The sequence below is a fragment of the Battus philenor genome, unplaced genomic scaffold, assembly GCF_028537555.1.
Source record: "Battus philenor isolate CCGP_79_NKW_IND1 unplaced genomic scaffold, ilBatPhil1.0.hap1 SCAF_8, whole genome shotgun sequence".
NCBI classification, from domain to species: domain Eukaryota; kingdom Metazoa; phylum Arthropoda; class Insecta; order Lepidoptera; family Papilionidae; genus Battus; species Battus philenor.
This window is the reverse complement of record NW_027181748.1, coordinates 10,576,158-10,602,956: the sequence shown is the minus strand read 5'-3', so window position 1 is coordinate 10,602,956 and position 26,799 is coordinate 10,576,158. Positions and strand designations below refer to the sequence as shown.

The window sequence follows — 26,799 nt, the reverse complement described above, 5'->3', positions numbered from 1 at the left end:
TCAGACAGATGCGTTGGAAACCTTTGTAGCTTTAAGCTGGATGCTGTTACAGAGAAGCTTAATTTGATTATAGTCGCTGTCGAGTTAAGCTATTCTGGCATTTAAAGTTAATGCCCTCCGTGTCATTTAAACCCTCTGCTGAGTTACCCGTACGTGTGGTCATGTTTGGGATCTAACTTCTCGCTTTCCTTGTTGGAGAGCACGGTTAATTTCGTTTGACTTCTGCTAGTTTAGTGCAGCGTTGTTTGCTTAGGACGACCACGAGTAATAACTAATTTAATTGTTTGTACGATTTAATGTCTGGGCACTGTTGGGGTATTGTATTACAAAGCTATAGCGTCTCAATCTGTTATTTGACCGGCCATGTTTATTTTTTTTATTTTTGCTTTCTGCCTATTTAATAGCTAACTACACAGATGCTGTTAGCCAAATGTGATTTACAGATTTTCCGCCAATGTAGGTTGAGCGATTAAAACCTTCAGCGCAAATCTTTTTACAGTACTCAACTAGAAGGATCTGTTGGTTGTTTTGAATCAGGCTATTATATAATACATGTAACCCACTAAAGACGATGAAATAACTAGCTATCACATAATAAGTCAACTTTGTGCTTGTTGTTCTTAAAAAAAATAATGTTAAAATTTTAACTCACATTTATTAATAATTAAATAAATACGAAAATTAAATTTACTTTGTGAGTTACTTAAAGGGAATATGTCAGGAAAAGAGGTTTTTTTTTAATTTTTAATTCACTAATTTTTAGAACTAAACTTCTAACAAATGTAGAAAACTGTCGGTGCTTTCTGTATGAAAACAAAAAAATACGAACAACTAAAAAATCATAACACCGTTCTGTGTTATACATTTGTTTCGTGTGTTCCATTCAAATTCAATAAGAAATTTTCAACAAGCACAACGCGATGAGACGAAATTTCCCGCCCTTTACTGCGCATTCACGTTTTTACTGGCTGTGTAGACAGCCATGAAGCCAGATTGTAATACGGCGTGTGCCGATCGCGCGTTTCAAAGGCGCCGCTCACTGAAACATACTCCGCCGAAAGTTACGTACCCATATTTTATTAACAAGTAAATTACATTTAATAATAATAAAGTTAAAAATACATTTCCCACCTTTAACGTATATTTAAAGTTTCAACAAACAAATTAAGGATTGTAAATTAGTGACTGTGGTGAGTTTTTTTTACTTAATAAATTTTATATTCAGAAGTTTGTTATTTGATTCATTGTTGAAACATTTATTGGTAAATAAAATTTAATAACGCTATACAAAAACTAATTAAAATTATTTATAAATTTTAATTTTATAAAAAAAACATTAATAAATCCACATATAAGATTAATATTAATCTATTTATATTTTATATATGTTTTGTCAGTTTTCTTAACAGATCATATTGATTTAGTATTTTATAAAGTATCAATAGATTTTAAAAGTCAAATGTAATATAATGCATAATGCAATCATGATAAAAATGAATATATAATGAAATTGATATGATGATGACATCACGAAATTTTTGAGAGAATTTAAAAAAAATGTTTGAAGAATCAAGGTATAATATATCTCTAATATGGAAACTAGCTGTTTTTCATTAAACTTTTAAGTAATGTTGGCAAAAATGTTTTTTTCACTTTTCACGGTGCCTTTTTCACATAGTGTCTTGTATTATAAACAACTTTCCACGTATGTTTTTGCTTAAAAATTTTTCTTTTTATTTAAAGATATAAAGATATGTTATCAAATCTGTATACGAAAACGAAATAAAAGTTCATTTTCAAGGACTAAAATTTATCTAGTAAATAACAAAATTTTACGCAAGTTACTGATATTATACAAAATAAATAGAATTTATTTTTTAACATTGTATTTCGTTCTGGGCGAGGCTTATACCTTGCAATGGGTGTGTATCATCTGGAAAGAAGAAAAAAAAAGATCGATTTGTGTGAAACATTTCCTTGCTTAAAAGATAGAAGCGTCGATTTGCGTATATACTTTACTTTATTAATAGTTTCAATGATTTTTATGTATTCACATATGTGGCATAGAAATTAATAAAAGTATTTTATATTTATGAATAAACTATTAAAAACGGGCAACGTCTTAAAACAGCCCGTTAGAACAGATGGATGAATATTCATTATAATAAAGGTTTAGCTGGGTAATAACCTTAAGTTCGATCTAAATATGCTGGAAATCGCGTTTCGTAACGGAAGTTCAATCACGACAGATGGAATATCTAGTTCATTTCACTTGATCTGATTTCATTATCTTATATATTCATTAATATTTTATTTTAAGGCTTTCAAAATATGATAGATTTCGTCGTTAATAATTTGTAATATACAGGATGATTTATTTGTTAATGTAAAGGCTTTAAAGAAGTGAATCTATACCTCATTTGCTGTCAATTAATGTATGGTATTCTCTTTTCAAAAATTAACTGTTCCAGAAATAACAAGTACCGTAATGTAAAGATAGTAAGAAAAAAGAACTTCACTACATATTAAAAATTAATTATTGTCTGCCATCTGTCCATGCAGACCTTGTACTGTTGGAAGGTACTGGCCTGCCGTCTTCCAATAGAGATACAGAGTGCTCACTTTATACAGGTGATTTGAAATGTGTGAAATTTTTATTTTTTTACTTTTTGCTTTTAGATGAGCTATTCAATTACCAAAATATAAAAAGCTCTCTATGACATGAAGCGAGTGTAGAATTAAAAGGTTATCAGTTAATAATTTAGAGGCAATAAGTCTTAGACAACACCGCGTTTCTTCATGTCTCCGTGAGGCTATAGTATTCGTTTCGGCAGCTCAGTAATTTTATTAGCTAAAAGTGGAACTGTAGTATAAACTCTACTGTTTGCTGCCTGAAATAAGCGTTCAGATAGTACCAACGCAGATGGCCTCTCGGTGACGTATATGTTACAAAATAGTTTTTCAATTTTTGTTTAGAGAATGTTTATCGACAACGCTTCATGATATAAAATTGGTTAAAGATCCGTAATAAAGATATAAGATTAATTTGTGTTTATAAAAAAGTTGATCACCGTGTAAACGGGAACGTTTAAAATAAATAAAATAACAAAAAAATCATAAATACTTGGATCTGACGATCTTTATGAATGTAGTATTTCTTTTTTCGTGTAACGTAAATTATCCAAGGCTTTGTAATAAAAATTTAAAAGGCAATTGTAATGATAAATTACGCTGATACTATTTTTATCGCCGCTGATCTAACTTTTATTCCGATTTAAAAATAGGGTTTACCGTTTCTACGAACATTCGCTGATTCAATGATATTCTGACATGAAGTCTTCTCGTAACGATTTCAAAGACGATTCCTGGACTTGTTCTAAAGTTTCGTCGCGGGGACTTTACCAGCTGACTATTGTCTAACTCTACCGTCAGTCAATTGCGTGTTTGTGGTGTGAAAATGATTGCTCATGACGCACGGAAATTAAATTCAACATCTGATCGTATCATATGTATTATTGTTGCAAACGTTTGAAATATTGTTCTTGATGTTTAACAGCAAACAATTACATTTGCGTTATAAAGTGTGTTATAAAAAAAATAAAAATAATGTTAAATATCATCAGCTATTGTTTAAGAAAGATATTTTAAATTGTAATAGACATTTTCGACTAAATTATTGAATGTATAGATATATTCTATATTTGATAACCTTATTAAATAATTTACTCATAAAGCTTGATATACTTTAATTGTCTGCACTTAATATCCTAATTATTTTCAAAAAGTTTTATGAATAAAAGTGGAATGAATATGCAAGTCTTTGTTAGCTCAGGGACTCGAATGTAATTGGAAATTGTTAAATATTAACTGAAGCATAAAAGTTAACTTGAGGCAACGAAAAGTTTAGTCATGTTTGCCAGATTGAATAGTAAACATTACTTGACAGGAATACGGTTTATTGCGTTTATTAAATATCTAAACATTAGACACGTATTTATAAACAATAACTATGACTTTATTACTGTCCATTTAAAATTAGGTTTCCACCACGAAGAAATAGTGTGAACACTTTATAGTGTTTGAATGTAAGAGTGACAGTTTATGAAGTAATTAGGCTAAAACAATGATTTTTCAAACAAAACGTTACTTTTATCGACCGACAGATATACATATAACATTTTTGAACTATTGTTATTATTTTTGACAAATATTTACCAAAGTCGTTATAGGGTTAAAGATTTTTTTAATATAGAAACTGACTAGGCCAGGATTAGCTCTATAGTTTTGCAAGTTATGTATAGTTTGTAAATGGTGCCCATATATTATATATATTAGGTCATCAAAATGCTAATGTCTGTTTAGTGGCGAAAATAGGCGCCAATGTTGTCCACAGCTCAACAACAAAGAAGGTTGCAAAAGATACTTTCGATCAAATAAAATAATTTTCTAATTACTTCCTATATACACAAGTACGTGACGAAATGACAAGGCATTCACGGTGAAAAGTGATACGACCCGAGTAAATATTGCGAAGCTGTGTAGAATTTTGTTTTACAGGATGTTCTCGAGTTTATATTTGTTGAGCTAAGCAATTCCAAGGGTTTCGAGGGCTATATTGACCGGTTTTCTGGCCCTTGGGAATAAAGTTGCAATAGAACGTTTGTTAGAATCCTTCAACCACGACCTACCGCGTCAAATTTATTGACGTGTCTCATACAGTCATTTAAAGCGGCAATAGGAAGAGTTTCTGATGAGTTCTGCTTTTTTCATCAATATCATCATCTCAGCTAATAGATGTTCACTCTAAGATAAAGGCTTCTCCCAAAGATCGCCACGAAGACCAGTTTTACGCGGCTTGTCTCGACCTTGCGACCTTGACCATGTTGTCGGTTCTTCTAGTGCGGAGCGTACTCCTCGTGATCGCCATTCCAGAACTTTTTGGATCCAATAGCCGTCGGTTGTAGGAGCGAAAGATTATCTATGAATTTATGAAGATTATATATAAGTGTATGTAATTTGATAAATCATCCGATATGGTGAAATAACATGGCAATTATTAAAAACGAGCTTTTTTTCTTTGCCTTGCCTTGTTGCGAGGCGAAACCCCTGTTGAACATTCAGAGCCGTTAATTTATGCACCAATTGAATTTTATTAGGGCGTAGTTTTACGTCTTTATGCAAAATGCGGTGTAATGATAATTTATGTACATTCAAAACACTGGCACGTAAATGTAAACTGTCTTTTTGGAATTACGTAACCTAAACAACAGCACATCTGCGTTCATCTCCATAAAACACGCAATCTGTCACTTTAAGGCTGAAACATAGCAATGTATACACATTAAGTTTGATATCATCGTAATCATTTCAGACTTAAGACGTCCACTGCTGGGCTGTATTTGGCGTTTTTCCTTAACAAGGTCATCTATCCATCTGCAAAACGTCGAGGGCCTGGGGCGATCCGTTCTCAGCGCTTTAAGGCAGTAAGCAGTACGACTTACCAATCCACTGGGCTATGTTGGTTAATTCATTCCTTCTATAGTCCAACACAGACTATTAATGCAGCTATTAGCGTTTTCAAATCTCGCAAAAATTTTCTTTGTCTTCTTTTGAAGGTATTTTCGTTAAGTCACGCCGAGGAGTTTTCAAGTAAGATCTAAAAGTGTGGGCATCGAAATCTGGGGGAAAATGTACCGTAGCGCCCTTGGTCCGGCCAAGGCTCTCTAGGGAATATTTATTTTTGAAGAGGTTGAGGTTAAGCGCCTTCAGCGCTCTTCCACATCACCTTAGGTATGTTAGGATCAAGCTGTAAATGATAAACATGAAGCACTCTGACACAAAGTAATAGTTCGGCTTCTGGAATAGGCGATGGAGTTACATACCTAGGTAACTGAGTAAGAGACACCTACCAATAACATTGCAAGATTAACAATAGAAGCTTAGCTTATAATCCTACTATCATTGTTTGTACACTTACAGAATAGCTTCGTGAAACAGCAGTTTATTGCTGTGGGCTTAATGTTTTGAATAATGTACACATACAATCCATTACACTGATAACAAGGCTATTAATTTACGCTACTAACGTCCTCATATCAATTATCTAATTTTGAATACCTGCGATGTCTTTGAGAGATATTTATCAAAATCTTTAATGTGGCAGAACGCGTGTTTTATTATATTTGACATTAAGTTTAATTTTTGTTTATTTACATCATGATTAGCACGAAAGATACTTAGTTTCGAACAGATAAAATAAATTATGGCATCGATTATTTCCAAAGTAACGTAAGAAATGACGGCGTTGGCTTCTATTTTTATGGCACGGCCGAACACGTTTGTGAAATACGACGTTTAATGTCTGCAATCTCCAACATGCATTACTTATCGTAGAATTATTGAGCTGCAGGATTATATTTTTAAACAGTATATAATTTGTTTAAACAATACAGTAGCGAAATGAGCAAAAGTTTGATGGTTTGCAAAACTAGAATAATACAAAAGAATGTGTAACAAATGTTTCTGAGATACAAAGTAGTGCGTAACACCGTATTGCGATTTATCTAGAGATATAAGATAGTTCGTCTTATTAGTACAATACATTTGCATCAGTGTTGTACCAGTATCTACAAAAACGGCTAAGGTTTTAAAAAATCGATTATATTTGGTACTTGTAAAAACAAACTTACGGAATTGAAATGCTATATACTAGATATTCCACATATTAGATTGTTGTGATTCAATCTATATATGAATACAAATTACCCACCAAATGTTGCTAAGCATAAAATTCGTAAATGGTAAAACCGCCATTTTATTATATATGCTCGCTAAAGCACGTATAATTTTAAATGAAGATGAAAAATATAAAAATAAAAATCCACAAAGTAAATTAAAACATTTTCTCTTAGCAGTCAAATATTTTCTCAATCAAAATAAGGATTATTATTACCATTAAAATGAAATTTTGGTTTTCTTAATCCTTTTATTTTTTAACTGGACTGTGACTGGCTAATTACTTTTAACAGTACGAAGCCTGTTATACTAGTTTTAAAATAAATTTATCTTTATCTATAACAAACAATGTTTTGAGTCTAAAGATTAATTTTGCTTCATTTAAGTTAAATAATGCCTTTATCAATAGACTAGCACTTGACTGAGATTCTACTTGAGCTTCAGGGGCGACGCACTTTTTTTTTTAGTAATAAGTCTATTCTCTTTTCTCTTGACCGATTTGAAAAAGGCAAATGATTATTTAATGTTATATATTTCATATTTATTGTATCAAGTTAAAATGAAATAACAATTACGTCGAAATATATTTTTTTAAATTAAAAATTTGTTTTATTCTACACAAATTTTTAATTTATTCTTTGTAAATAATACAATCAGGAGTAAGTTTTTAATCTTTTAAGGAACTTTATTGTCCTATTAAGTGTGGTAACCGCAACGTTTTGCGGGTCAGATAGACTCCTTAATAGCTATCATTTTCCAGCGAATAGCAGTTTAAAATGCGCCTGGATGTTTCTTTTTATTGCCCGAAGTATTTATAACTCTGTACGGAAAAAAGTTACAAACGCACCACAAGGATGTCTTATTAGTATGTGACTTTTATGAATGATTGCAATAGTATTAGTGGTTACTAAATAGTAGCTGAGAAAAAGTTAAATTTAAATAATCATTGCCTCACAGGACACCCGTGCCATGTAGTTTCCTCCATTAATAAAACAAATCTAAGAGTTATGAAATGTTTATTAAGTTTGAATTATTTATAGCAATTATATATATAAACATCGATTTTTTACACTAATATTTAAGCACATAAGTGAACTTAGACGACTTAGTTTGCGTAGAGGTTAAGAGTGTGTGCTTATGGAGTCTAGAGTTATTTTCATGTGTGTTAGACTGCTGTTTAGCTGTTTTAGAACGTTTCGCATGAAATTAATGTCTGCGTTCCAGTTATCTGTTACATTTGTAAATACAAAGTAAACATTAAACTCTAGTGATTGACAAGGCGTTTTAGGTATTTCACAGAACAAAGGGCTCTAACTTTGTAGTTTAAATCTTTGTTCGATAAAAGTCAATATCCGAAGCATTAGGCTTTTAAGCTCGTTAATCTTAATTTTAGTTGTTTAATTTTGGATAGTTAATAAAAAATAAATATTTTATGAAGTGGTCAGTCTGAAAAAAGAATATACATAGTAACAGGTGCTCACTCAACCATGGACAGGGCTTTGCTCGGGATATCTCTTTGAGACCGAATAAGAAATGAAGAGATCCGTTGACGGACGAAAGTAACCGATAAAGCCCAGCGGTATAGATAATTTTATTGCTCACGAGCGGGTCACACAGTTTGTAGAATAGATGGCATAGCATGGCTTAAAAGTTCTGGAATAGAGACTACCTTCTTGAGGTTGTCGGATCACGCTGGTTGAAGACCGCTTCCAAAGGTTCTTAATGAAAAACCATGGAGGAGGTCTACGTGCAGCAGTTGACTCCTTACGGCTGTAATGATGATGACGTAAAGTTCATTCAAGTGTTTTGGAGCCAGTTTTATTAGAAAGTATGGGATTTTTATTCAGCCTTCACATAAAATTTCGAAATTCTATCTCATTTTTGGTCTCTTTCGGCAATGTTGTAATTTTTTTTTCAAATTCTACGTAATCGTTATTAGATGTCAAGTGTCGGGTAGTCAATTTACACAGACAACCGAAATGTATTTTGATCCAATTCAAATAACACAATTATGTAAACAGATATTGCTTAGATATCTCATTAATATTATATTTATCTTCATTTTAACAACGTCTTTATTGTATTTCTTTATGCTTATTACTGACGCTTATTTTTTGTATTTTTTTAATAGTTTCCAATCGCTGGACCTCCGAGTTTGTGATTCAAAGAAAAAGAGTAAAATAAGCGTAATGATGTCACATCGTTATTGAGAAAAAATAATCATTAATATTGTTTCGGGCAGTAAATGTATTTATTTTTTTATTTACGTTAGTGTAATGTCTTACAGGCATTTACTAGTAATTCCAGCGTGGTCCAGAGATAACAAGTAGACGGGTGATAGAAAATATTACCGTTATTACCGTTAACGCGTTATTGTGTTATTATTAAAAATCTAAACGAAAAGGCAGTTTTGTTATTTTATAAAAAAAAACTATTTTGGAAACCTTTTGCCGGGAAGATATAATAGTAATTGTAAAGATACCTAATAATTTATTAAATTTTCACGGCGATTGGATGTATGGTTTTTGAATCTACTGAGTGAGAATGATAAACATTAATTTTATATACATCGACTAGCTTGCCCTTCATTTGCTTTGTATAACTTGTACTGACTTTTGAGTGTGTTATTTCATATAGTCATTATTTTGAAAATACCGCCTTATTTTTAAACAACCTTAAAATACGGCTTCAATTTTTTTTATAATGTAATTAAAAAAAAATGTCTATGAAGTCGATTCAACAAGTTAATTTTAGACATCGAGAAAATGAACAACAGTACTTTGGCTAGCTTTTATTACGTTCAATGGAACAAGTATCTGACAACAACGAATTAATTAAAAATATTGTTCTTGTATTTAATTGTTTTTCTTTATTTAACTTATATATGCTCTGTACTAGTACGGTGCCTTTGTTCTGTTTTGTCAGAATTACGAAACGTATAATTAAAATCTAATACAGTATTAAAATAAACCTTTCAGTAATCACATTATAGTTTTCACCTTTGTCCATAGATAAAAAATAAAGGAGAACAAAAATGGCCGTTTAATTAAAATTATGTAGAAACTCTTTTGTATGAAAATAAGTAAAAGCAAGAACTGCGTGTATATTTCACGTTTGTGTGACATTATTGTCAATAAATACAATACATATAATACATTGTTCCAATGTTAAACGAATATTCCAAGTAAATTTGGTACTGATAAAACAAACAAAAAGATTTTTTTACACGTAATAAGTTTGTGGATCAAAATATAACTGGAGCATCAATTATTTTATATCAGAATAGCTATATTACAGAGCTATGAATATAATTTATTTTTATACACATTTCCTTACTATAGTCCATAGTATAAAATTAATAATTAAATATTTATGTAGTTACAAAATTTTTGTCATGTTTAAGTTATTTCAATAGTGAAGTTTTTGGAAGTCAGAGGCACTTACATTTAACACGGTCGAAAATAGTTTTGTAACATAAATATTGAGAGGCCTTTACCTAATCAAAAAGAAATTTCTAGGTAAGGCTCTTTGCTTTTGAACGTAAAATTTCTTTCTTTGTATTATGTCGGCAGTAATGTTCGTTGGACTCAAGAAGAGCAATCACTTACATGAAAGGTCCATTAAAAATATACGAAATAGTTTGTTTGGTACCTAAAATACTTAAACATACCGCATACCGCCGAGTTTTGCTTTAGTTTTAAGTGAATATGGTTCTGTTAAAAGGACTGGGAATCATGCAGATGAAACGTAATAGCATGTTTTAATTGGATATTTTCTAAAAATTTAAAAGCTACCTCAGTATTTACAATACTAATAATAAAAGACTAATATATCATGCCTTTACTTTTTTTAGTACTAACATAAAGAAATTAACTTCAATGGATATTCTATGCATTTAGGTAAGTTTTATTGTGTTAAGATGGCTATTACATGTGAATTTTCTACGTGATAGTTTATGATCCGACTCTTTGTTTTTGCCACTAATGACAGGAGTTTAGTGAGAGTTTCTTCTGCCACGTCTTCTGTTTTGTTTTCTCATGTCAACTGTATTAATTCTTTTTCTACCCATATATATATATATATATATATATATATATATATATATATATATATATATATATATGTAACTTGCGGCTCAGAATAGTAGTCTCTCACTTCAAGCTTCATATGGGGTTATGACATCGAAACAGGAATAAGAGGATCTGTCAATGAACAAAAGTAACCTATGACGGTTACTTTAGAGCGGGGGCTATGTAACCCAGCGGATAGGCGAGTTGAAGTGACAGACAACACCGCGCTGATTGGTAGATAAGCACAACGTTGGACATCCATCCAAAAAGTGCGCAGACAATTTTATTAAAAGCCTCTGGTTTCTTCGAAGACGATTGTTCAATGGGTTGTTAAATCGATGTCCCCTCTCGCAGCACTAATACCAAGTTACTCCAAGAGCTAGGTGGCCTTCTAATCCAGTGGAGTATACAATGTCAGTCTGAGCGGAATAAATAATGGGTAAGAGCCTTTAAAGTTCTAATACCGCAAACCCGGTTAAACTGTAGTTGCTAACGGAAAATAGCATTTGACAAAAAATGTTTTTATTTTCATTGGTGTATTTTGCCCACATCTGAATTAGCTAGATACATAAACGTGTATGTGAGATTGTATGTCTCATAATCCTACCAATTTTACGATCTATGGCGCACCCAAACATCAATTTTTGTCGGGACGGTCTTTACTATTATAGATTTATAAGCAAAACGATGTACAGGAAAATCTTGGCTTTTCAATTATATTAGTATATAACAGGTCTACAATTTTTTGACATTTTTGACACACACACACACATACACATACACACACACACACACACACATATATATATATATATATATATATATATATGTATGTATATAAATATATTATACATATGAATGTATATTTATGTACGTTTCTTTGTAAATACGTATGTTTTGTACACGTCAACTACTCATTATTATTACTTCTACCTTTTCCAAACTATGGTTGTTTGTAAGAGATTGCCTTGTGTGATAAGACCACCCTTTGTACTTGTATATTATTGAGAAATTATTTAAATGTAACATAACGTGTACAATAAAGAAAAATAAATGAATAACCATCAAATGTTTTGTAGTAATATTATAATTATCTAGTATATAAACTAAATACCTACTTTCAATTTATTAAATGCAGAAAAACTTTTAAACAATTGTCATTCGTTGTAGGAAAAATTGCCCTGGCGAATAAATTTCCCTTGAGTTACAACAGAGCTTGTTAAAAATTAATTATGAAGACACAATCTCTATAAACTAATCTTAAACATTTCAATTTAATAAATCATTCGTATTTTATCTGAAGGAAATTGCGTATCATTATATAAATAAATTGTATTTTATGAACAATAGTGTCAGCGTATTACACAATACAATACACAATACATAGTATTTGGAATTTAAAATTGTTTTTACTATGGAATTAAAAATATTTTTATCGAATTTCTGCAATCCGAAATTCACAGAAATCCTTTTAAAATCCTACAGATGGAGCAAAGGTCTTAACTAAAAAGTATCGCTGAACATCATTGTGAAAGCCTATAGAGTGATGACGGTCACGTGTAGTGTGTGTACTTATGTTTGGTTTTCCTATTTCTGATCAGGTAATCGGATCACACAATGATACTAAGCGGAACGTACCACTCAAGAGTATCACGTGTAACACTGCTTTTTTATTTACGCTTAAAAAAATCTTACTAATTTTTTTCCATTATTTCCGTGACCTTCGATCGTACAGCAACGTTCACTCTTTAATCGAATCAAGCCATTGCTAAAACAGCACTCAACTATGATTGAGAATTGCATTTGAATCAATTAAGATCTGTTTCACAGATTTAAATCTATTGTCAATGCAGTAATGTTTAACTTTACAATATGCTTTCCGTGTTAATTTTACATTAAATAATATTGCATTCTTTCTATGACGTTTTAGGTTATGACTATAAATTTTATTCCTTTACAATAGTTATGGGGATATTCTATTACAATAAATATCTGAGTTGTCTATTTCTTAAATTTGACTGAATTGAACACACTTTCGTTTTCAGTTTATTTTTGAGAATCCGTGGCGTTTCCAAATTTCAATTCGAACTGCTATCGAGAGCTGATATTAAAAATATTTATTTGTTTATTTTGTTTAGGTGTTAGTTTTCACAGAATATAGAGTTTTTCTTAATGTATTTTTTGTAGAGTATACTTTGGACGTATACTCAAGGTACCGAGTTGGTATCTGTTGATAAATTATTACGAAATACCTCCTCTCTAAATAATTCTCAACACAGATTGGTAGATTACGATAATCTTTTTTGTTGAATACAATTATACGTATGTTGGAAAAAGATTAAAAACGTGTTTTGGTAGTGACAACAAACTCCCAAAAAAATAAAATTACCCATATATTCGCCTGAAAGAGCTACAACGTCTTGAGAGTTCCGAATGCTCCTGTAGTTGAAGCGGTAACTCTCTGTTGTTTTGGTTTGTATACAATTATGAAATTTCTCATAACCAAGGCGGGAGAAACTGAAAATCTGAAAACTTCACATTGAAAAACTTCATATTGAAAAAACCACAATAGGGTTATAGAGATCTATTTATGATATGTATTGTTTCACATTTCCCGTTAGTGTCATCGTTGGATTTTATAATATGTGGAATTAATTATTTATCAACATCTGTTTCCCTTAATTCTTCTTAGTCATCGTACCATCGACGCTTCTTTTAACTTCCGGCGGCCGATTAGAGTTCGTGTCGTTAGATAGCTCGGCTCGCCTGGATGTCAGTGACGACGATTGGGAATCTATTGCCGGCAATCTCATTTTTTTACGCTTGATAAATTGTTTTACATCTTATGTACTTCTGCTTTTTGGTACTTTCATTCAACATTATTTTTAAATAAAATTGTTGATAAAAAGGTGTATTGGTTATAGTTAAACTTTTATATAACACTCATATGTAACATATATCGGTACTCTGTAATATCTGAACAGTTTTTTTTAATCAAAAGCATCTAAATATATTGTCAAAAACTATGTACTATATTTAATAGATGGATAATGATAAATTTTATTTGAAAATATAACACAAAATTTGTTTTAATTTACTTATGTAAGCTTTCTTTTATTTTACGTAACGTGACTCTTCGTGCCGAATTATATTACAATTTTGCAACCTAATATTTAAAATAATAGACATCATAAATTGTGTCATAATTTAGGGCAAGGTGTATACAGACGCCATCTTACAATAATATTTCTTTCTATATTGCTTTACCCTGCTTGACAGGAAACCATTTCGACCTAATCTCTTAATAATATTCGCTGTCATTGGATAACAGAGATTGAAGATTTTATCTTTTGGTAAAATAAATTAGATAAAAGACATGATAAAAAATAATGCAAGGCATTTTGAATTAATATCAGAAAGTGTTTTCCGTAAATCTTAAATGGTCCACTTTAAACTTTATCTGTAAGTTCTACTCCTGCTATTGACTATTGTCCAGTTTTCGTGGACCTTAACATAAAACATTGTCCATTCCCTAACTTCCTATAAACATCCGAGTATTTACTTTTTCTTTGAAACTATATTATATTTTTAAACCATCCATTTTTTATTTATGTATGAATATACGTCATATTCCGAATTCCTAATATCAGTTTATTCTTACTTTCGTGATTAAGATTAATTAAAGATTAATTAATTTACATAAAAATTATAAAATATTCGCAATATTTAGGCTTTGTGGCTTATTTCGAAATCAAATATTTTTAAAACTTTTTTATTATCACAACCGTTTTACCAACGAAGTGATAAACCTTTCACTGTGATTCTGCAGAATCATTAACAATATTGATTTAACGGCCTTATTATTTGGGTCACGTCGATACATAATATCTAATTATGCTAAAAATAAAACAAGACACAAATGTTTGTATCTATTCAAGACTAACATAAGCTGCCTTGACTTAATCCTTGTCAGTAACCCACAGGTCTTGCCAGCGTGCCATAAACAACAGTTTATTGGACGTAAAACTGTTGAACCATATAAAAAACACTGAATTGCGTACTATGACAAAACCGGCGATGTAGAATATGTAACATCAAAGAGAGTGATTGATCGTAGGCAAGTAAATTGGGTTGTCTGGTTGAAAATGCCTAAAAGCATTAAGTTCTTCATCACAGAAATTGTTATAAAGGTATATGAATAAATAACTTGCAGCCCTAAGACGATTTTAGAGCTATAGTAAGAACATGGCAGAGAAAACTGGAAAAATATACAGAAAGGCTGTGTTCTTGATCGGGTACATTAGTCTGTAAATGTCATCAGTGTGTGAATATCAACGGTGAAAAATAAACAGTTAAACAATTTAAGTAAAATATAATGTCCCCTTTGCAGAAATACTAAAGAACATGGTCATAAAACTTTTTATCATTATTTATAATCCATTTTGTAACGTATGGCATCAGTACCCCACGAGTCTAAAACTGCTCCGGGAAAAGATGTGTTCCATACTTTCAATGCTTATTTAAATAAAAGTTGAACAATGACTTATCTGTTGAGAATTACGTTTGCTTAAAAAGAAAACAAAGAGGTATAATTACGTCTTTGTTTTCTTGTAAAATTGTTTATTGGGAAAACTGACATGCATTTAAAATGTAAGTTAAGTAACGCGGACAGGATTAGTTACTATTATTTTTATGAAATTAGAGGAAATTATTAATTAGATTAAAAAACCATAAAAGTGTAAAAATTGGCCGATTTCATAAAATAAAAACTAGTAGGCAATTAAAACAGCTTTATTTGTTATCAAAACAAATTTTAGGGTAAGGACCTCTTGACTTGGATATCTCGATGTCGACGATATTGAATTTGACAGGTTTATCTCGTGTTTTGATTGAAAAATTATTTTCAAAAGACATCTGCACCAAAATCATTTTCAAATCTTAGTCTAGTTTATATGTATGACGCATTTTCACTTTTGTCATTCATCATTTCTTTGTGGGGCAAATCGCATTTTTAACAACTTAACTATTGAACTGTACAAAATGTACTGGACAAGTACAACAGTCTTTTTCATATGAGTAAGAAATTATGAAATATTAATTTAAATTTCAATAGAATTTAAAAAAACAAAAGCATATCGACTTTATTGCGTATAAACAAATTTTGCGAGTTAGTTTGTGAATATTTCGTGTTAGGAAATAATGAAGCCTACGATTGAAATATGTCTGTAAGAAAGGTTCACGACTTACCCGCTTTCATGAAAATGTATGACCAAATCATTTATTTTCGGTTCATAAAACTATGAAGATATTTTTCAGCCGCTTTGATCCAAAGTTGCAATCAATTTTAACTTGTGAATTTCGGATCCGCTGTGAGTCAGATGAAATTTTAAAATAAAAGCCACAATGGCGTGTAGCGCTTAAATTTAACAGATAAGTAAGTTAAGTAATTAGACAAAATATTTTATATCACTCATCCTAAAATGTTTTTTTTTGAAATATTTCTTGACTTTGTTCGAGTTTTTTTAAAAAAACAATGCCGAATGAATACGATCTCGAAAAGAAATTCGATCGTAGCGATATCTCGAGCTATGGCTCCCTCTCCTCCCTTCCTGGGACTCATTTTATTATTATTGAAAGAATACCAGGATGCCGAAACGAATAACAGACTCACTTGTACGACGGAAGTGACTAACTGCACCTTGGGTACAGGTAGAGACTAGAAACGGACTCCGTGCTTTCTTATCCATTAAATAACCGCCTGTGTGGAGATATCATCAGAACCATGGCTATGTTAATGACAACGGTAAAACATAGAACATCAGTAGTAGTACTTATTTAATTTTTTTGTGAATTAACTTCGTAATCTACATACGGCACATTTTAAAAAATAGTCTAATCCAGTTACAAAAATTTTAAGGTTTAAGGCGTCGTTCTAAAACTAACCAAAGTTACAAAAACCTGACTCACACCGCTGCCCAAGAGGCATTTGCAAACTGTGCGGGTATGATGCTGTGAGCATTTAGCCTCAAACCTCTTTAAAGGTGGTGAAACTTGAAGGCTCCCTGAGAAGTCTTGCCCCGGCCCCTACCCACTATAATTTCAATGGATTAGGAGGCGTTCGCTACATAAAGCAACTAAGCTAAAGGGGTACCACGAGAGGACATGGGGTTGTCAATAAATTTTTTGTACTTGCCCAATTTAAGATTGAATTTATTTTGTTACATTAGACTACTAAACGGAAGTAAAAGCTTTACTTTGAAAAATAACTATGCTTTGAATTACATCGGGTCATTAAATTGCGATTTAAATCTCTTCTTACAATAACAAAATTTACAAAATAAATATATGCTTTATGAAATAATCTTATTAAAGATTATATAAGCGAGCCTAAGTGAATATTGTTTATTTAAGCGCGTTTATATTCATCACTATATATCGCATGGCCTTCCATATAGGGCCGCTTAGTAGCAGCGGGCATTCAGTGTCTCCCGGTAACCCTGAGAAGTTCATTTGTACGAGTTATGGGTGGAAGTTATACGCTTTACCTGCCGATCCATGGTCTTCACCCTAAAAATTTGTTGCCTGCCTACTGCTACTACAAATTGCCAATTCTCTGGGCTATTTTGGTTACTAACGTTTATTTACGGATCTACCCATTCCTGATTCAATCTAATAATATGAATAGATAAGCATTATGTATAATAAATATAAATAGTAAGTCCGTTTCGAATGCTTATCAATATAGTTATACTTCCTTTAAACAGAGAAAAAATGTTTACTATTCGAAAGCTGTCTTGTTATAAACTGTCTGGTAAAAAGTAAGTGTCAGAAAAGTAAACACCAGTGAATGATTGAAGAGATAGATTGACCCCGATTACACAGCACATGTGATGATCGAGTCGATACGTCATTCAAATGGAACGATTTTAAGTAATATAAAAAAATAGGTCAAGTTTTCCTTTGCTCCGTTACACTCTACATACGTAAATCTCTATTCAACATTTACGACGTAGGAAAAGTTTTGTGCCGTTGAAAGCTTGTACGCGTGACTTTTAAGATTTAAAACAGCAGTATGTATTTAAGTAGTCTTACCTTTTCTAGAAATGAATTTATACATCGTAAGTTTTATTAATTTATGTAATATTCACCAATTGTTCTTTACTCATCTAACATTGCTGTGTATGACAATTTTTTTTAATGAGTTAAAGGATTTCATTATTACGAAGATACGACTAGATTAATTTATCATAATGGATGTCTACTGCTAGACATAGATATATCTACAAATTTTCTATAGGGCCGATTGGAAGTTTCTTGCGTTCCACGGGCTATGTTCAAATTGTGGATATAACTAAGTATTATGACGTTTTACATTGCTCTCGTGGGTCCACTGATCTATACCCCAAAACCTTAAGACTTCAGCGGCTATCGGTTCTTTGCGCATCTATGGATATCTTCACTGTTCATACTATAGTTTGTCGTTTCGGCCCATAGACGTCCACTATAAGGCATAGGCCTTTTCTAAAGATGTTTATGGGGGCATATATCATAATCGCCACGTTTGGCAAATGGGATGGCGATCGCTGTGTTATATTATGGTACGCAGAGGTCGTTTTTCCCTGTCCTTTAGAAATTTGTTGAGCACAAAGTGGGAATTATATATAAGATTATATCCATGGAACCGAACCCACGACCTACGATCGCAAGTGTCAGTCCTTTGCCGTTGGGCTCACCGCTCATAATTACATATACAATTCAAAATTATGAGAGATTCTGTGATAGGATATTTAAAAGAGTGGAATGAATACTTAATTAGAGCTATCTAGGAAAATTTATAGGTGGTACATTATTTTTGATATACTACGGTTACAGGACACTAAAGTAGCGATTTTATCTACTTTATTTTCATATAGAGCATTCGGTTTTAAAATGCCGTAGCTGTGAAATGAGTACGTTAGGAATACAATACAACTTAAAGACGCAAAACATATTTTCTGTTTTGAATCTTTAAAATAAAAAAAGTTAGTGTAGATTTTTTATAATTTACGGTACGTTTTTGATGTATTATCCAGACAGAGAAATAAATATATTACATTTGTTTTCGTCGGGAAGATTATTACAAAAAAAAAAGAAAAATGGTGACGATATTATTTTATTGATTCGAATTATTATTAATATAATTATTTATTAATATTAATTTAGTTTTTTTATGAATATTATCTTAATTAACATTTTTTCTATATCTCTTAAGGAAGAAGGGATGGGAATATAATATTTTAATATCCACAGACAAAGAAGAATAACCAATTTCTTTTCATTTCAGAAGTTGAAAAATCAAGTTATGGTTTATGTTAAGTAAAAATGATTGGATCCAGCGACACAGTAGCTGGAATCAATAAATCTGCATTCATAGAGTTACCAATAAACGTGACGATCGCTAACCAGTCTTTTGAAAATGTCACTAATTATGAACCGAAGTGGACGGATAACGACATAATATGTTCTCTGAATACATCGTCAGAGGACTTTTTATCCTCAACTTTATTTCAGATTTGCATTTACTTTTTGTATAGTACAGTGTTTGTTATGGCACTAATTGGGAATGGTCTAGTATGTTTTGTTGTGAGAAATTCACCGCGTATGAAGACAGTGACGAATTATTTTATTGTGAACTTGGCAGTGGGTGATATCTTGATGACGTTGTTTTGTGTTCCTTTCTCATTCGTGTCTATGTTAATTCTCCGTTACTGGCCGTTCGGTTCTGTAATGTGTAAAGTGGTAAACTATTCTCAGGCGGTATCAGTTTTTGTGAGTGCGTATACACTTTTGGCCATTTCCATTGATAGATATATGGTTATAATGTGGCCGTTACGTCCCCGACTGAGGAAGACAAGTGCGAAACTAGTAGTGGTCGCAGTATGGGGAGGCGCATTGGCTACGGCGGGACCTATCGCTGTTGTATCCGAAATTCAAAGACCCACAAATTGGCATCAAGAATGCAACGCGTAAGTCTAAATCATTTTGTCAAAGCGCCGCTACTGCTTGTGGGCGCATTAAAGCAAATCACACAGCATACTCTCGATATTTCTGCATTCATTTCGCCTAGAGTATTCGTTCCAGTTGTGAGTAGTCCAAGTATATTCTAGAGGCAAAATAACTATCAAAATCGTTACCCTTACTGACAGGTACACACTGGATTAACTTGTTAAAAGGTAGTTGTAAATTTCTTAAAAGGTTAACTAAAGGTTACTAGCTACGAACATCACTGAATATTAATGAATAATTAATTTGTTCATATCGTCAATTTTAATTATGATCATGGAAGAATAATGAAAAACGTGGATTAACGTTGTATTAATTATTATTAAATCTATTTAAATTAATCTCCATGAAAAAGTCTTGCGGCTTCGTAATTATTCTATGGTAGAGAATTAAAAAATAATTTTGAATGTAATTCGTTTTTCTTTTTCAGAGATATATGCCTTGAACAATGGAGTAGCCCTGATCAGAGCCATTATTACACTTGCGCGTTAATGGTTTTGCAGTTCTTGCTTCCATTGACGGCACTCGTTTGCACATACGCTCGCATAGCGCACGTGGTATGGGGCGGAAGACCTCCAGGCGAGGCTCTTTCAGATCGTGATACACGCATGCAACACTCGAAGAGAAAGGTTCACTTTGTGATGTTTTATCCGAGATATTTTTTTCCATTCCAAGAATCTCTATAAAGAAAACAATAAGAAAAAGTCAAAGGACAAATAACTGTTGATAAAAAATTGATCGACCAGTTTTAATTGGCAGTAACAAATAAAACTTTTCTGCTTAAAAAGACAAGACACTGTCGTTAGCTTGTCTGCGAAAAGAAACTTGAAATAAATTAATTATCTTATTATTAAAACTTCGCTTTTGTTTGATGATGAAAGTAATCCTTGCGAGTTATAGCTAGGTTAATGAATATATTTAATGATTATGTTTTGATAAATAAGGAAAATGATAGAATAAATCAATTACATTTATTACGTATGTTATATTTATCAATTCATTTTTTATCGACTGTATAATGTTGTGAAGAGAGCACTTCAGTAATCCAATTATCTTAATTTATTCAGTGATCACTTATGTACGTTACAGAATAATACCCGAAGTGTTAATTTTGATAGAAAGTAAATTTAGATTAAGCTTCCATATAGTGGCGTTCCACAACTTAGAGGGTTTTAAATGAGCTTTGGTCTGAGAAGAGCCCACAACGAACTCTGACGATGTTTTTTGTGGTCATTTTTTTTTTTTTTTTTTAATTATGAATTACGATAGATTCGCTGTTTCAATTATCAGCTATCATGAATTTATAGTGAGTTACATTGATTCGTCACTGCTGACAAATAACTAAGAAAAATGTTATGTGATAATTAGTACATTCAAAATGCCTGAAAGTAATATGTGGCACTACTACACTACATTTTTTATTAAGATAGCATCATCATCACCATCGCCGCACGACTATAGATAGTCGCATTTAGTTTAGTTATGTGAAGAGAACGGCCACTTTCTAATTAGCACAAATTCATTCAGTCCAGAATTAGACCTCCTTTCTTGCTAAATTTAGGCCTCCGCTATAGATTTCCAATAGGACCGACTATAACCGACTTGTATTCAGCGTCTTCCGATTACCTTAACCAGGTCAACTATCAACATGTATATGGTCTAAGAATGCAGTAAACTATAATTGTTCAAACTGTTCGATAAGACTAATTTGAAGCTCAACTTACGATTGGTACGGCTAATTATGAAGGATTAATTTACCGCGCTTCTAGCTCGAATGGGCTGTAAGTCTGTCTGGCGTATAACGGTTCAGTATTCTTGGTTTTTTTTTATATGGCCCCCGCTATTAGAAGCCTTTCATTCCCCAAATTTTTTATGGGACAGGGACGTTTTTATCTTTTAATGAGTCACTTTCTTTTCTTTTTTTATTTCCATGCTCTTCTGTCATACTTCACATGATCTAGCTTTCTTCTACTTACATTCTACAATTTCTTTTTTTCTATTACTTATTTTCTACTGTTCATTCATTGTCTAACTTCCTTCGCCTTGTTCCTTACTAACACAGTTTTTGTTTATCACATTATTTTTACTTTATCTTAACTTTTATTTTACGTTTTATAATTTGGTTATTTCACATTTTATCACAGGTTATATGGTTTTTGTTTTATTTACTTTATAATTATTTATAATTGTTTTTTGTTACTACTTGTATTAGTTTTGTTTACATTTATTACATGTTTTGCTTGACGGGTTTTTCTTCTATTCATGAGGCGATGGTCACTTATTTTTTTGTTCAACCTGCTTTCGAAATCGTACCGAAGTCCTCCGAACGCGGGACAGTGGGCTACAAGGTTGACCACGGTTTGATCCACGCCCGGTTCACAGAAGCACGAGAGGTCCTCCTTGAGCTTGAACCGGTGAAGGTACTCAGAGAACCCCCCGTGCCCCGTGAAGAGCAGGACCAAGACCGAGCTGTCGAGCACACGGCAGGCAGAGACGGCGACCGGGAAGAATTTCCGCGTTGTCGATGCCGTCGAACCTTCCACATACCTCCTATTCCATTTGTCAAGTGTTCCCAGCCTAAGCTGCCGCTTGACGAACGAGATGGGGCATTCCTCGTAGTCTGGTCTTCTTTTGCACTTCAGAGCCCCGTCCTTGGCCAGTTGATCCGCCCTCTCATTTCCCTCCGTCCCCGCGTATTCTTTGTCTTAGAAAAGACTACTATCCCGAAAATGGGAAAGAAAAACGGTCAATACACAATGTAATTACTATACCATTAAGAATCGTAGGTGTTAGTACTTAATATTATTTCTATAAATAAATATGTACGCAACTTAATCTTGGGTATATAAATAAAAAAAATTATTACAGATGGTGAAGATGATGGTGACCGTCGTAGCTGTATTCACTGTATGCTGGCTGCCTCTTAACACATTTATTGTAAGTATAGGCTTAAATATTTTACACCGGGCATTTGGAAATTTATGGAGGAGACCTATGTCCAGAAGTGGACCTCCTTTTGTTGAAATGATAATGATCAAGTGAAATTAGATTCAAATAGAGAAGCGGGTCTTTGTCTCACCATATAATCAAGGCACGTTGAATCTCTTTAACCTTCAAACCACATTGGCGAAGCCAAGTCATTCGAGCGGATTAGGATAACGAGTGGGAAATGTTTTAAATAGCGCTCTATTTTCGGTTACTATGGTTATGTTTAAGTATTCGTGTATTTAACTGTTCTGTTTTCACCATAGAGTGAGTATAATGTTCCTGAGAATACTATTCTGTTATTTTATAAGCACCAAAAACTCCACAATTGTGCTCTATCTCTCAAACGTTCAAGCCGTGTGATTAGACTTCTGTGTACTGTTGCATTTGCGTCATTTTTAAAGCCAGTCGTAAGTATTATCCAGAATGCCTTGCAATTTTTCACTTGCTACCGAAGGATCACTGTCCACTGAAAGAAAATTATTATTATCAGTGTATTCGGAGTATGACAGATGTTAAATTGTTTTTAGTTTGTTTTTGTTCGTTCGTCGATTAAAAAGTTGATACAAGAGCATAGTTAAACCATGGATCGGCTTACGTGCGATGGGACTCCCATGCCTGGATACTTAAAGTAGACGGGGCGTTGGTACAAGTTAAACGTTACGAGACTCCATACGGGGTGTAAGTAAAAGAATGCCCAGGATGATATATTATCAATGACGGCCTCTATCTGTTATTGACGTATCTAGCAAACGTTCTACGTGATGTTATGCATTCGACCATTTCTAATTTGACTTCTAATAATTTTAATACCGTTCTGTTTTTGCCTGTATAGATATTGTGGACAATCCACGAAAAGGATGAGGAATGGGCGACGTGGCCCGGAATGCCATACGTTTGGTTTGTGTGCCACTGGCTAGCCATGTCACACTCTTGTTACAACCCCATCATATATTGTTACATGAACGCCAGGTACAAACGCGGGTACAAGCAGGTAAGTTTTTCTTTTTATTTACTTAAAATTAATTCGTAAATCGTTAGAATTAAGGGAGTCCAATCCAAGGAGTTTGAAGGTTAGTTACAGAATTATTGATTATCGATATGAAAGTTTTAAAGGGGTGAATGTATAACTTGTTTGTTTACACTCTAACCAAAAAATCAACAGTTTCAGAAATAATAAATAACATCGTCTGAAAAATTGTTTTCAAAATTCGGATTACTTTATAACAAATTTATTTATCTGTCCTTGCAGACTTTGTACGGCCATAATTTATTTTCCTAACGTATTTCAATAGAAAAATTAAATTAATGTAACATATTTCCGATTGTTTAATTTATACAAGATTATTTATTTTATTAGAAATCGGTGTAAAAGTTTTAAGACTGCTGACTATTAAGCAACCATTCACCGCTTTAAAACTTTTCAACCATAACCAATTACTCTTTCTAGTACTTATTATAGGGGTTCACATCAATTGAAAATATATTAATGTTTTTTCAAAAGTCAGACCAGTAAAGTTTGTAGAAGAAACTTGGTGGTGAAAGTTCAATCCAGTCACAAACTTTGTGTAAAGTATAATATCATTAGTGATTAGCAATAATGATGGAAAGTATCAAGGCAATATCAACATATAAAATGTATGACATCAGGAACATTTGTGACATTAACATAGTACAGGCTTTGCGTGTTGGAGTACAGCTTGTACTCTATTTTCATATAATAACCTTGTATTCTTACAATGAAAACAATAGAAGACTTATAACAATACGTAATATAATGTATGAAATTATAACATAACAGACATTAAATATCAAATTAAACTAAAAAAGCGTAATTCAAAATATATCAGTTACATGTTTACTTACACCATTTTTGTTTTAAGGCCTTAAGCTGCTTCCAATGTTATAAAAGTGATCCCCCCAGCCGTACTTATCGTCGCTCGAGTATTTGCGAAGGAATGCCTTTATCAGGTAAATAAATATCTAAAGACATTTTATTAAACATCTAACACATTCTTAGATTTATGTGAAAATAATATATATACTCATTATGATATCATATAAGTACACAAAAGTAGTCTCCACTTCTAGTGGCCTTAAATGATTTTTATTTCCTTTTCTTTTTGTTAGATTGAAAAATTGCACCTTAAAATTTTATCTCGTCGTAACCAGTTTGTGTAGCGGTTTTATGGTTTTTATAATATGACGAAATGTTAAGATTTGTTATATGTTTTTGTTTGCAATTTGTAAACGAATGCTTGTATTATTATCTCACAATGTTAGTCGACGAATATAATTTTTATTAATTGTATTAAAAATAAAAACGAACATGTTTACTTCTTATAAGAGTTAACAATTTTTTTACGTCAATATTTCAAACATAATAACAACAGAAATCGAAATGTAATAAACTGGCATTGATCCTGATCATCATCATCATTTCAATTGTACGATATTCCCAGCGAGACATAGTCCTGGCTCTAAGATCGTCTCAGCGAGCGGTCAGCACGCTTCACCGATCACTTTCTGTCAATTACAGATTTAGCCGGAGCTAGTGGAATGCTGCGTAGAGGTACGTCAAGTAGCTGCGTGAGTCGTTTACATAGAGTGCCAACCTGCTCGTCCTATTCTTCGGTGAAACGTGGTCAGGGGACCGTGGGGAATGGTGGTAGTGGTGGCTTAAATAATTCCAGTACAAAGCACCTGATGCGGAGTTCCGTAGGCTCGCACGCTGCCGCGCCGCCCGTCCGTGCTCTCTCCATACGAACTCATTTCGATTGAATCTCATGAATATGTTATTCTAGTCTATCTTCAAATGTTATTTTTCAATATTAGTTTAATTAAGGTCTAATAAAATTTTGCTAATTGAAATTGTTTTTATTTCGTTAAGTACATTAATTTGCTCGTGATGTCCTTGTTAAATATATCTAAAATTATTAAGTATATTAAAATAAATTTCAGGTCTTTAAATGTCAGTCATGTCAAAATTATGTTAAGTAAATTATTTGAAATGAAACAGGAGTACCTATGCGTTTTTCTTCGGGCGTATTTGTATTTAAATTTATTTTAATAAGTTAAATATTTCATAGCACCATGAAAAATCAATAAAAATAAAACGCGTACTTTAGTTATGCAACTGAAAGACTTATTTGTGGAAACTTGTATTTCAAACTCCACATTCTCATATAGCAAGTAAAAGTAGGGCGCCAACTGTGCGCTTTGATTCTTAGAACTGCAGTTGCTTCTGAAAGCGTTGACTCCTCGTAAGTCCTTTGGATCAATGTAAGAAATACTAATTTTTTAAGTAGTAATTTATTTTAAAGACGAATAGAATTTGTCGTAGATTTCCTTAAAGTTAAACTTTAATTTATAAAATCTTTATTAGTTAAAATTTATGTTCACATAATAACATTATCAAACAATACTTTACGAAGAACAATAATCATGATCATGTCACCGGAAAGATACCCATTGCAATAGGCTCCCTCAAAAATCAACAACTAAAACACAACTAACGACAAATTTTGTCAGTCTATCTTGGCCCCCTATATAAGTCAAGCTTGCCCACCGCTTGTCTACCGTCTCATGATCGTCACTTGAGAACTTTTTGATCCTAACCGGCCTCGGTTACACGAGTGATATGCCCCACCCATTGCCACATCAGAACAACAATTCTTTAGATTACTTGCGACTTTAGTTCTTCTACGGATCTTTACATTTTTGATTTGGTATCGCAGCGAATCTCCGAGCACAGCCCTCTCTCCTGTTCTCCGGCTTTGAACCTTTCTATAAGGCCAAGACTCAAATCTATAAGTCATCACCGGTAACATGAATTCTCGCAAATTTTCATCGTTTTATTGGGGAGTTATAATAGTACTAAGTTCGATAGTTATTTAATCTAATATTATTAAAGTACCGGAATACACAGAGTGACCTCCTGATGGTAAGTGACATAAGACAATAACCC

At 32.5% G+C, this 26,799-nt stretch overlaps 2 protein-coding genes across 2 annotated transcripts in view; one reads left to right on the top strand and one right to left on the bottom strand.

Moving 5' to 3' along the window:
- Positions 1-17,362, bottom strand: part of LOC137931842 (uncharacterized) — a 46,835-nt gene extending 29,473 nt beyond the window's left edge. Inside the window, exon 1 of the mRNA XM_068775353.1 lies at positions 17,351-17,362. Within this exon, the coding sequence (XP_068631454.1) occupies positions 17,351-17,362 (12 nt within the window). The remainder of the gene's footprint in view (positions 1-17,350) is intronic.
- Positions 1,144-25,613, top strand: LOC137931841 (RYamide receptor-like). Its single transcript, XM_068775352.1, has 7 exons — positions 1,144-1,190; positions 19,129-19,810; positions 20,278-20,476; positions 22,716-22,784; positions 23,668-23,826; positions 24,716-24,803; positions 25,372-25,613. The coding sequence occupies exons 2-7, from the start codon at positions 19,167-19,169 to the stop codon at positions 25,611-25,613; spliced, it is 1,401 nt and encodes a 466-aa protein (XP_068631453.1). The 5' UTR covers positions 1,144-1,190; positions 19,129-19,166.
- Positions 25,614-26,799: the final 1,186 nt, after the last annotated feature.